We start from the raw sequence: 13,666 nt of genomic DNA on the forward strand, positions 1-13,666 counted from the left end.
TATGAAGACATATTGAAAACATGTATTATATTCATTGAAATAAATTGATTTTGTTAACAAAATATGTTAAAACCCATTGATAATGAATCGGTTGTGAAGACATAAACTATCAAAATGGCATTTGATCTTGAAACATCCTTTTTCAAGTTTCAAATGGAAAATACAAATAGTGAATATAATATTCTAAAGAGCATTGTTCTTGTCATTCCATATTTGAAGTTGTATCAAAACTTGTTGGAGGCATCGAAGACCTGAAGAAGCAGTGATGAACCTGCAAAATGTATATTTTGTTAGAAGTTGTAATATGTAAATCAGTTGTGGAAATTTATTAGTAATGCTTTGTAGGTGAGTTGTGTTAAAATGAATTTTGAATGAATGGAATGAAGTTACCTTTGCCATGGGGATTTATATATTGTTAGTGGGAGATGCATGGGGAATGATGGCATACTGAACACCATTGGAGATTTATGCGTAGTTGGAGACGCATATTTCTTGCTTGCTATTCTTCTCGTAGTTGCATAGGTGTGCTTTTTCTGAGTCCATATGTCTTGTTGCAAAAGAAAGAAAATATTAGAATGAGATGTATACATAATATAAGGACATTCTAATATTTGCATAATTATTAATAATGATTAAATTTGGTTGTTGTTGAAAGATATCAAAAGGTATGCTATGAAATAGAATGAGCTAAGTAAATAGAGGAAACCTTTTGGTGTTGTTAAAGTATGGGTTGGAGCAGATTATCTGGAGGTGGCATTGAATGGGGCTCCAAAAATTTTCACACAGAATCCTAAAATATTGCCACAATCACAACTTACCAACCTTAACATCCAATTTCTGATGCCATTAGTAACTTACTGAATATTCTATATCATAAATGTGAGGTGATAATAACATTGTTTGATGCACAACCAATGCACAATACAGTAATGGTTTTTAACATAATATAATATTTATAAGCAAGAAACCAACTAACAGAATATAGTACATTGTCAAAGGTAAAGGGAAAGATCGCATGCAATATCAAGATTGTTGTCCGCAAGCATTTCCTTCACCAAGCCACATGATTCCCTAGCCAATTTAATTCCAAAAGATAGCCAATTTAATTCCAAAGGCTAAGTCAGTGTTCATAATGTCAATGTCTTCATATAAGTTTAAATAAGGTAGAGATAATGGTGGAGTTAACTTGAGATCAATCCTACATAATTTGGATTTTGGGTCTAGATTATTCCATCAACATCTAAAATGATTCCCTGATTTCCTTTAGGACACCAAAGCCCAAAAACCACTTTCACATAAATGCTTGCAAAGTTGGAAAGGTAGTTGGAAATGTACTTCGAGGATTAAGACAGATATTCCCAGGCACCCACTAATTGCATGGATGGAATCCTTATTCTAAGAATAATGAGGGAGATTGTTATTCCTTACCCAAATTGGAAAAGAGGGCAAGACCTCTCAGAAGGGATCAAATGTTAGGTTGCAAGGTTAGAACCAGGTCCATCTACACTACCAAATTTAGTGGTAACCAAAAGATCTCTAATAGTTTCATTGTATATTTTGAGTATTAATGGCTGAGAATAAGGAAGACATCAAGAAATTTAGAACGAAATGACAATTGCATTCAGCACAACTCCATTATAAATAAATCCAAAAAAACACTTCGATACAAATAAAATCCAAGGTATCCAAGGTATTAAAATCTCAAAGGCTATCAATCCGATATGAGTATTCAAGACTAGGTCTTAGCAGGTCAAGACATGTGTGCATTTTGGAGGCAGATAATGAGAATTTTGTCAGAGTTTTCTTGTTCTTTTTGTTGGTTTTAATGGTTGATCACCACTAGCTGACTAAAATTTGTAAGATAGTGTTAACTACTGTCAGACTTTTTTTTCTACTCATTTTTATTGCTGTGCAAAAAACAAATCAGATCAGAACAAAATTCATCATTTGTATATTCTTTCTTTTGGTTATAATGGAAAAGTATGTCCACGATATATTGAAATGTATGAATTTTGAAAGTCCTGTTGTGGTGTTCTTTTACCTATTGAAATCAGGTTATATATTCAATGTATTTTTTCCAGTTCTAACAAACCAATATCAAGATTTGAAACTGCTAGGAATCGATAAAAGGACCTTTGCATAATAGGTGGCATAGTTGACCCTGTTTAAAGGGAGGTCGATATATTTTTAGGAATATTTACAACAGATTAAAATTTGCAGGCAGGATATCAACAGTCAAAGAATCAATTTGCAATTTGATGGCAGAGGATTTTCTATCATGGTCCATGGATGAAATAGAAATTAAACAAAAACTCAGAAAGGAGATTAAGGCTGTTACCAAAGGTGAAGTAGTCCAGAAATGTCCCTGAAAGTTGAACCGCCCAAAAACAAAGCCTGCATTCATCCAATGAGTGCATCAACATTTGACTGACTAAGAAATTGAACAAAGCTTTAACTAAATCAGTCTTGTTACTTATCCTTGCTACTAAACGACAAGTTCTATCACTGGTTTGAATGATATATAGTCATGGATTTAAAACAAATCAGCAAAATGTTGATAATAGAGATGGCTTCAGTTCCTTGTATTTTTACAACAGATTCAAATTTGCAGGTAGGAGATCAACAATCAAAGAATCAATTTCCAATTTGATGGCAGAGGATTTTCTATCATTTCCATTTTCCTTGTCCAGAAATGTCCCTGAAGGTTGAATCACCTAGAAACAAAGCATACATTCATCATTTCCGATTATTCTATAAATAAATAACTGACATTTTTATATGATGCACAAATCCCTTTGTTGATGAATGATGTTGTTTCAGACTACATAATTAGACAGATAACAGTGGGTTGTACCAAGTATTCTTATAGATTAGTATTTCCAGTTTTTCAATAACTTGTTAATTGAAATCTAAAACTCCAACATGGCCCCCTAATATTCCTGAATTTTCAAGTAAAATAAGCATTGGAATCACTTGCAATAACTTTTTTTAAAGTGCCTCCAGAATCATGACATGAGCTCCAAAAATTTTCACGCAGAATCCTAAAATATTGCCACAATCACAACTTACCAAACTTAACATCCAAATTCTGATGCCATTAGTAACTTATTGAATATGGTATATCATAAATGTGAGGTGATAATAACATTGTTTGATGCACAACCAATGCACAATACAGTAATGGTATTTAACATAATATAATAATTATAAGCAAGAAATCAACTAACAGAATATACTACATTGTCAAAGGAAAAGGGAAAGATAGCATGCAATATCAAGAGATTGTTGTCCGCAAGCATTTTCATAATGTCAATGTCTTCATATAAGTTTAAATAAGGCAGAGATAATGGTGGAGTTAACTTGAGATCAATGAGTGAGTGAATCAGGTGCTCTTATGCTAGTATGAGCTCAAGAAATTTTCACACAGAATCCTAAAATATTGCCACAATCACAACTTACCAACCTTAACATCCAAATTCTGATGCCATTAGTAACTTACTGAATATGGCATATCATAAATGTGAGGTGATAATAACATTGTTTGATGCACAACCTCTTCCAAAATATAGTATTCGAAGCAATAGAGGAAAAATTGAAAGAAACAAAGATGTCTGAAAGTTAAGAAAGGCATGAAGAACCATTCAAAGTCAAGAAAATTGGACGCACAAGTCATATCCTTATTGTAAGTTTTCTTTGTTGCAAAAAGACCAATTTATTATCTGGTTTCTAGAGGTTCTAAACCCAACCTTAATAACCATAGAATAAGATTTGGTTGCTCCATTCAAAACAAGAAGACTGGAACTAGGAGTCACATCCTCATTATAAGTTTTGTTTGTTGCGACAAGACCAATTTATTTTCTAGATTTTAGAGGTTCTAAACCCTTGATAACCATAGAATAAGAGATGGGTGCTATGTTCTAGATGTATAAAAATACAAGTCCTGTGATAGTCAGAATATAGCTGAGACACCATGTTAGTAATGTTTACGACGTACTTTGTTAGGAAAATGCAGTTTCCACACCTTGCTAGTAACGTTGGTTGGCACTTTGTAAGAAACATGCAGCTTGCTAAACTGTTACTAGGAGCACAGCCATTTGGTTGGAAACTAAATTTACTCAGAACTAAAGGCAAAGCACTCCCAATTTCATGCCAAGATCATAACTCTGCCCTAGCTCATAGATGACAACTTTGAGAGGGGTATGACTCTGCAAATTTGAACATGCTCCTATAAAAATTAAACATGTCCTGAGTGGTCTCAGAACTTTAATCTTGAAAAAATATAGTTTTGATTGTTCCATATAAAACACTACTTTCTCAATTGGGTTTACCCAACTGGTTGTGGAATGTAAGTTATCCTACAAACCCAAGGTCTGTTTTCCTGAGTGACATGTTGAACTCACAATGAATATTTTGTTGTAACAAATTTGAGCCCTGTTCTTGCCCTAATGAATTCAAGCCTGGTTGTCATGAAAGATGTGCCTTATGACTTAAGAATTTGGTAATGAGCTAATCAATCTCTAAATTCTCAAGATATAATGATTTACAATGTTCTAATAAAATGGATAAAATGCAATTAAATTACTAATTTATGGGATGGGAAATGATGGCATATTATGTGATATTTGTCCACTTCAATAACTCCAATAATATTGTGATTCATGAGTTGTTTTGATTCTTTCTTTGAATATGTTTTTTAAAATTTTTAAAATATTTTATACTTTTTGTACATGGCATTTCCGACCATATCTGCATCTGGCTTTCAAAATTCTAGTAGATCCATACCTGGATCTAGATCTCTATTTGTATCTGTATCCATTTCTTGGTAACTTAGTTTATAGACACTCTTGTGCAGAAGAGGAGGCAAATCCAAGTTTTGGAAGCTGAATGCTCCACGTTAGTTATATGGTTTGTGACCTCAACAAGTGATTGAAGAGATGGACTTCGATTATCAGGAATCTCACCCCACTAATACCGGTCAAGATGAAGCTCTCAGCAAGCATGTTTTTCATTAGTATTTCATATTATGTAAAACAATGTCAATTTTAGGTGTCTTTTATAGAGTTCATCCTAGCAAAAACTTTTTTAAATACTCTGTGAAATGATGATTTGGATCTTCTATACCCAACACATACAGCTAGATAGATATGGTGGTTTTTGTTAACAACATTTTTTTTTGTATTGCGCTAAGCTGCCCAGCTCAGCTGTGGCTTTTTTCTAATACAAATATTACCCATTTCTGTTTTATATCTCCGTGTGTAACATTCCTGTCATTGAAACTGCCTTAAGGTCAGAGCTATAATTGAAACAAACCTGGAATTGTGATTGAAACAAAACAAAAAGCCTATTCTCCCAGAATCAAATATTGTGTTTAATAAAAAATATTTAAATATGGCTTTTCACCAAAAATTACTCAAAAGCATCAGGATTTTGAGTTTTCTTCTCTGTGATTGAAATAAAGCATGGAGCTCATTATGATCGAAGTGTCCTAAGGTAATTGAAATAAACCTCAGATTGCAATTATATCAAAATTCCTATTCTCCCAGATTAAAAAATCAAAATGCAATAAAGAACATGAGGTTTTTATCAAAATCTAATAAAAAACAATGTGTTTTCAAGATTTTGTTTCTATGATTGAAAATGTCATACCTGAGCTCATTAGGGTCAAAATCAAATCAATCAAAAGCCTAGAGTTCCTAGGATTCCATATCTGACAACATAATTAAGTTCATTGAGATAAAATCAAAATTTAACCAAAAGCATGGGGATTTTAAGATTTCATTTCTGTGATTGAAAACACCGTAATTAAGCTCAATAAAATCAAAATAATTTTAAACAAAACGTCAAGTCTTTTAAATCTCTTCTGTGATTGAAAGCAACATAACTGAACTCATTAAGAACGAAGCCTCAAAGGTAATTGAAATAAAACTTACATTGCAACTGTTTCAAAAGAGCCTATTCCAAAATAATTTTAAACAAAATGTCGAGTCTTTTAAATCTCTTCTTTGATTGAAAGTGACATAACGAAACTCATTAAGAATGAAGCCTCAAAGGTAATTGAGATAAAACTTACATTGCAATTGTTTCAAAAGAGCCTCTTCTGTGATTGAAAGCAACATAACGGAACTCATTAAGAATGAAGCCTCAAAGGTAATTGAAATAAACTTTACGTTACAACTGTTTCAAAGGAGCCTATTCTCCCAGAATCAAATATCAAATTTAATACAAATAAAAATATCTGGTTGTTATAATAAAAAATAATCGGGTTTTAAGATTTTCTTTCTATGATGTTGATGCAGAAGGGAGTAGATGTGCATGTCGTGTGTCCGCATTGAAATCAAAAGCATCAGGTTCTTAGATTTCGTTTCTCTGATTTAAAACACCATAAATAAGCTCATTAAGATCAAAACAAATATTTCATCAAAGACATGAGGTTCTTGATGTTCCGTTTCTGTGACTGACAATGCCATAATGAAGCTCACTAAGATAAAAATCAACCTCGGGTGTTCTTGAGATTTGGTTTCTGTGATCAAAAACACCGTAATTAAACTCATTAAGATCAAGATTAAAATTCAGATTCTTGAAATTTAGTTTCTATGCCTGTAATCGCCATAACTAATCTCATTAAGATCAAAAATTAGAGTTTAATAAAAGACATGGGATTCTTAAAGTTCCATTCCTGTGATTGAAAACGCCATAATGAAGCTCATTAAGATCAAAATCAAAACGGAAACAACAACAAGTGTTTGATTCCATTTCTGTGGTTGGAAATGCCATAATTAAGCTCATTGGAATGAAAATCAAAATTTAATAGAAAAAGAATTTGTTTCTGTGATTAAAAACGCCATAATTAAGCTCAATAAGATCAAAATCAAAATTTAATCAAAAGTGGGGTTTTGAGATTCTATTTCTGTGATTGAAAATGGTATAACTAAGCTCATTAAGATCAAAACCATACTTTAATCAAATGCAAGATTTGGTTTTTGTTATTGAAAATGCTATAATTAAGTTAATTAGATCAAAATCAAAAGCATGGGGATGTTAAGGTTTCGTTGTTGTGATAGAAAACACCATAATAAAGCTCATTAAAATCAAAATCAAAATTTAATCGAAAGCATCCCGTTTTAAACAGTGTGTTTTTGTGATTGAAAATGCCATCAATATGCTCCAAAATATCATACGCAACGAAAATAATTACCTGGAATTGTGACTGAATGAGATAGGAACCGAGTCTCTTCGACGACTTATCGTTGGGAAAACTACCTCCGGAGAGAGACAAGGACTGGATAATGGGCAAGAACACTCCCCCGGCTCTAGCAGTCGTACTGGGCATTGCTAGGGCAATGAGAGCTTCGCTTATAGTTAACTCGTAGGAAAGCCCTAGAGTGCTCTTCCCCAGCCATTTGACAAAATATGTGGCGATTCGATCGCCTAAACCTATCTTCACAAAGCCTCGCGCAAAGAAAAAAGAAATGACGATCAGCCAGATGACCTCGTTCGTAAAGGCGCTAAATGCCGCAGAGAACGTGAGGGTTCGAGTTATAACTATGAAGATTTTCAGGAATATTTACAACAGATTCAAATTTGCAAGCAAGAAATCAACACACAGAATATAGACAACAATGATATTTTTGAAACAAATCTGATTTATCATGGTTTGAACAAGGTGTTCCGCACCTTCTATCTATTGGAATTTTTAAAAAGTTTTGCCTCCAGGATAAGCCAAGTGGTAGACAGAATGGGCACCTTCCTCAAAACTAGGGGCAGAGTGGGAACCCAAAATAAAGAACAGGAGAATCCCCAATGTATCCCCCACAGACCCATTCCCCTGAAACTTAAAACACAGAATTGGGACGTATTTGGAAAAGGAATGCATACCAGGCTATGTGGCGATTCGATCACCTAACCCTGTCTTCACAAAGCCTCGTGCAAAGAAAAAAGAAATGACGATCAGCCAGATGACCTTGTTCGTGAAGGCGCTGAATGCCGCGGAGAACGTGAGGGTTCGAGTTATAACTGTAGAGATTTTCAGGAATATTTACAACAGATTCAAATTTGCAGGCAAGAAATCAACACACAGAATATAGACAACAGTGATATTTCTGAAACAAATCTGATTTATCATGGTTTGAACCAGGTGTTCCGCACCTTCTATCTATTGGAATTTTTAAAAAGTTTTGCCTCCGGGATAGGCCAAGTGGTAGATAGAATGGGCACCTTGCTCAAAACTGGGGGCAGAGTGGGAACCCAAAATAAAGAACAGGATAATCCCCAATGTATCCCCCACAAACCCATTCCCCTGAAACTTAAAATAGAGAATTGGGACGTATTTGTAAAAGGAATGCTTTCTTTCTATGATGCTGATGCAGAAGGGAGTAGATGTGCATTTCATCTATCCGCATTGAAATCAAAAGCATCAGGTTCTTAGATTTCATTTCTCTGATTTAAAACACCATAAATAAGCTCATTAAGATCATAACAAAAATTTCATCAAAGACATGAGGTTCTTGATGTTCCGTTTCTGTGACTAACAATGCGATGAATAAAACTGAATGAATACAAAAGAGTTATGAATAATCTTCTCTTGAATATCAAAACCAGTGACTTCTAAAACTCTGGTAGAAGATGCACCCAGATCTGAAAAAGCATTTGCATGATATCAAAGCTTCTAATTCCAAGCCACGAAGGAAACATGCACCCAACAACCAACCTTCAAATAAAGGATCAGTTGTTTTGCAAAACTCGGCCATGCCAAAAACTGAGTATATACCCTTTAGAAAACCAACAAAATCTCCCAAACTGTTGACAATTTTAAAAAAAATCTCGTGTCTCATCTAATTGAGGCCATTTTTCAAAAACCCCATTGTTTGGAATTTTGAAATTCCCCTTCAATTTCCTGGAAACTGCACCTAAAGTTCATTGTTGGAAAATGCCCACGAAATTTTGATGAGTGGTTTCCAAAAGCAATTTCTCAGTGGAGGGGGAGAGGAGGGATGGGTTCCATGGTATTGAAAACTGTCAAGGGGGTTCTACTATGAACCTGTTGCTGCCACATCACCAATAGTTTTTTTCACTCCCTTTGTTAAACATCGAACACACAGAGGGGGTTCATGATTTATAATAACTATCGATCTGCTATCGTCTTATACTAGATCTACACGATACCCCAAGATTTGATATAGACAGAACTTCAACATTCTCAAATGTTAGTCGGAAACTCGACCAAGATCTTCGAATTCCCTTTATAACAAATGCAATTGGTTAGCAGACTCAAGATATTTGCTACTAGAATGTGCTCAGAGCCAAAATTATTAAGCTATGCATGCGATGAATAAAACTGAATGAATACAAAAGAGTTATGAATAATCTTCTCTTGAATATCAAAACTAGTGACTTCTAAAACTCTGGTAGAAGATGCACCCAGATCTGAAAAAGCATTTTCATGATATCAACTTCTAATTCGAAGCCATGAAGGAAACATGCACCCAACAACCAACCTTCAAATAAAGGATCAGTGTGCAAAACTTGGCCATGCCAAAAACTGAGTATATACCCTTTAGAAAACCAACAAAATCTCCCAAACTGTTGACAATTTAAAAAAAAATCTCGTGTCTCATCTAATTGAGGCCATTTTTCAAAAACCCCATTGTTTGGAATTTTGAAATTCTCCTTCAATTTCCTGGAAACTGCACCTAAAGTTCATTGTTGGAAAATGCCCACGAAATTTTGATGAGTGGTTTCCAAAAGCAATTTCTCGGTGGAGGGGGAGAGGAGGGATGGGTTCCATGGTATTGAAAACTGTCAAGGGGATGCTACTATGAACCTGTTGCTGCCACATCACCAATAGTTTTTTTCACTCCCTTTGTTAAACATCGAACACATAGAGGCAGTTCACGATTTATAATAACTATCAATCTGCTATCGTCTTATACTAGATCTACACGATACCCCAAGATTTGATATAGACAGAACTTCAACATTCTCATTAAGCTATGCATGCGATGAATAAAATTGAATGAATAAAAAAGAGTTATGAATAATATTCTCTTGGATATCAAAACCAGTGACTTCTAAAACTCTGGTAGAAGATGCACCCAGATCTGAAAAAGCATTTTCATGATATCAAAGCTTCTAATTCCAAGCCAGGAAACATGCACCCAACAACCAACCTTCAAATAAAGGATCAGTTGTTTTGCAAAACTCGGCCATGCCAAAAACTGAGTATATACCCTTTAGAAAACCAACAAAATCTCCCAAACTGTTGACAATTTTAAAAAAATTCTCGTGTCTCATCTAATTGAGGCCATTTTTCAAAAACCCCATTGTTTGGAATTTTGAAATTCTCCTTCAATTTCCTGGAAACTGCACCTAAAGTTCATTGTTGGAAAATGCCCACGAAATTTTGATGAGTGGTTTCCAAAAGCAATTTCTCGGTGGAGGTGGAGAGGAGGGATGGGTTCCATGGTATTGAAAACTGTCAAGGGGGTGCTACTATGAACCTGTTGCTGCCACATCACCAATAGTTTTTTTCACTCCCTTTGTTAAACATCGAACACACAGAGGGGGTTTACGATTTATAATAACTATTGATCTGCTATCGTCTTATACTAGATCTACACGATACCCCAAGATTTGATATAGACAGAACTTCAACATTCTCAAATGTTAGTCGGAAACTGGACCAAGATCTTGGAAATTCCCTTTATAACAAATGCAATTGGTTAGCAGACTCAAGATATTTGCTTTTAGAATGTGCTCAGAGCCAAAATTATTAAGCTATGTATGCGATGAATAAAACTGAATGAATACAAAAGAGTTATGAATAATCTTCTCTTGAATATCAAAACCAGTGACTTCTAAAACTCTGGTAGAAGATGCACCCAGATCTGAAAAAGCATTTTCATGATATCAAAGCTTCTAATTCCAAGCCATGAAGGAAACATGCACCCAACAACCAACCTTCAAATAAAGGATTAGTTGTTTTGCAAAACTCAGCCATGCCAAAAACCGAGTATATACCCTTTAGAAAACCAACAAAATCTCCCAAACTATTGACAATTTAAAAAAAAAATTCGTGTCTCATCTAATTGAGGCAATTTTTCAAAAACCCCATTGTTTGGAATTTTGAAATTCTCCTTCAATTTCCTGGAAACTGCACCTAAAGTTCATTGTTGGAAAATGCCCACGAAATTTTGATGAGTGGTTTCCAAAAGCAATTTCTCAGTGGAGGGGGAGAGGAGGGATGGGTTCCATGGTATTGAGGCACTTCCAATACTTCTATTGTATTTAAGGAAGGCATTTTATAAATATAATAACAGACAATTGATCAGCTATTATTTCAAAAACAAGATTGTGATCATACAATAATGGAAATACAGATATCTGCTTTCATATCATTGTTGGTAAATCAAAATTAAAGCTAATGGAGAAGGCAAAGCAATAATCAAATACCTCAGACGTTCAGCATCAGTCCTGACATCAATTTTCTCCGTCTCTCGGTTTATCAGATTGACAATTCGAGCGATATATGTAATAATTGCACATAGCAATTGTGGAGGACTCCTGAGCAAATTTAGACCAAGATCCTTCACATCATTTGGTATTTCCCCATCCAAATCAATAACTAGCTTCTCAGCATCTAGATGTGCATGTCCCTGAACACCACCCCCATCATAAGCCGGAAAAGTGTTCTGTATTCTTTCAATGAGATGAGCTGCAAGTGATTCACATGCCTTTCTAATGCTCCTTTCCTGTCCTCTTTCGATAAGAATGAGACCATCCGTTGGCTTGTTGCCCTTAATTGTGGCATAAACTGTATCCTGCTTGTTACAGGCACGCAGAATGTCAGGCGTTGCATCTTTCCCATGCCAACCCTCACTCGTTGTGCATCCATTTGCTTGATCAACATAACGATATAGTTGTCGCTGATATTCTGTAAAAATTCTTGCATGTTTCTTCACATCACTGGTCATAAGCTTCAAGCATTACCTTCTTATGCCTAATACAAAAGAAGAAGAAAAAATAACAGTCAAAAGACGATACTTCAATGAAAACTTTAGAAATAATTTTAAAAACCAACCTTCAAATAAAGGATTAGTTGTTTTGCAAAACTTGGCCATGCCAAAAATCGAGTATATACCCTTTAGAAAACCAACAAAATCTCCCAAACTGTTGACAATTTAAAAAAAAATTCTCGTGTCTCATCTAATTGAGGCAATTTTTCAAAAACCCCATTGTTTGGAATTTTGAAATTCTCCTTCAATTTCCTGGAAACTGCACCTAAAATTCATCGTTGGAAAATGCCCACGAAATTTTGATGAGTGGTTTCCAAAAGCAATTTCTCAGTGGAGGGGGAGAGGAGGGATGGATTCCATGGTATTGAGGCACTTCCAATACTTCTATTGTATTTAAGGAAGGCATTTTATAAATATAAATATAATAACAGACAATTGATCAGCTATTATTTCAAAAACAAGATTTGATCATGCAATAATGGAAATACAGATATCTGCTTTCATATCATTGTTGGTAAATCAAAATTAAAGCTAATGGAGAAGTCAAAGCAATAATCAAATACCTCAGACGTTCAGCATCAGTCCTGACATCAATTTTCTCCGTCTCTAGGTTTATGAGATTGACAATTCGAGTGGTATATGTAGTAATTGCACGTAACAATTGTGGAGGACTCCTGATCAAATTTAGACCAAGATCCTTCACATCATTTGGTATTTCCCCATCCAAATCAATAACTAGCTTCTAAGCATCTAGATGTGCATGTCCCTGAACAGCACCCCCATCATAAGCCGGAAAAGTGTTCTGTATTCTTTCAATGAGATGAGCTGCAAGTGATTCACATGCCTTTCTAATGCTCCTTTCTTGTGTTGTTTCAATAAGAATGAGACCATCCGCTGGCTTGTTGCCCTTAATTGTGGCATAAACTGTATCCTGCTCGTTACGGGCACGCAGAATGTCAGGGGTTGCATCTTACCCACTGCCAACCCTCACTCGTTGTTACGAGTAATAGATCATTCCCTGTGATATATTACATCAGGAATTTTGGAGCATAATGAGTAACTCTGGGATCGGGTATAATCAGTTCATTTATTCAGTATTTATCATTCGGGAGCTTAAAAAGATCATAGTGTCAAGGCCCTTCTGAACATATCGCATTAATTAGCATATTCGAAACCAGGATATTCCTAATATTTAACAGAATAGCTTAATGTAAACAAGCTGCAAGATCCACAAAACTAATTTGATACAGAGACTTTTCAGAAGTGACAGAAATTAACCAAGAAACTAACTTGAATAATGTAATGTTCTCATAGAACAATATCGGCCATGTGGTCTGTACCCCATTTCCTGCTGTAACCATTCCAATATAGTCTCCGGCTGAGGAATGGAACCGCCTGCAGTCTGCATAGCTTAAACACTACAATCTTTGGATAAAACTAGTCGAAAGTGAGCTCAATTTACTGCAAATGCCCTCGGAAATTCGATCATGCCTGCTTGGTAAGGCAGTGAAGCTCGATCCCGGATGTAAAAATGTCGGTTCCGCCTAGATTTGGTACCAAACTGTCCCGAATTGAAGACCGAGTCAAAGCTGGAAACCCTAAACCAAGAGAATTGCTCTGTGTCCAATTGCAGCTGTGATGGCTGCTGGGCTGAG

The 13,666-nt window shown here is 35.1% G+C and overlaps 1 protein-coding gene across 1 annotated transcript; it reads right to left on the bottom strand.

The window, feature by feature from the left end:
• Positions 1-412: 412 nt before the first annotated feature.
• LOC149245524 (AUGMIN subunit 5-like) lies at positions 413-13,419 on the bottom strand. Its single transcript, XM_089439040.1, has 4 exons — positions 13,352-13,419; positions 12,575-12,685; positions 11,449-11,961; positions 413-547 (listed from the first exon to the last, which is right to left on the bottom strand). Exons 1-4 carry the CDS (start codon positions 13,417-13,419, stop codon positions 466-468), a joined length of 774 nt encoding a protein of 257 aa, XP_089295166.1. The 3' UTR covers positions 413-465.
• Between the last annotated feature and the right edge of the window lie 247 nt (positions 13,420-13,666).

Source organism: Pinus tabuliformis, chromosome 7 (assembly GCF_031772625.1).
Source record: "Pinus tabuliformis cultivar Carrire ecotype Pingquan chromosome 7, CPIR1, whole genome shotgun sequence".
Classification (NCBI taxonomy): domain Eukaryota; kingdom Viridiplantae; phylum Streptophyta; class Pinopsida; order Pinales; family Pinaceae; genus Pinus; species Pinus tabuliformis.

Excerpts from the sequence above, each read along its gene's own strand:
- LOC149245524 (XM_089439040.1), bottom strand. The coding sequence starts at position 13,419 with ATGCAGACTGCAGGCGGTTCCATTCCTCAGCCGGAGACTATATTGGAA. Across the intron at positions 11,962-12,574 it reads ACTGATGCTGAACGTCTGAG|TGATGTGAAGAAACATGCAA; the intron begins GTATTTGATTAT and ends GCTTATGACCAG. Across the intron at positions 548-11,448 it reads ACTGATGCTGAACGTCTGAG|ACATATGGACTCAGAAAAAG; the intron begins GTATTTGATTAT and ends TTTTGCAACAAG.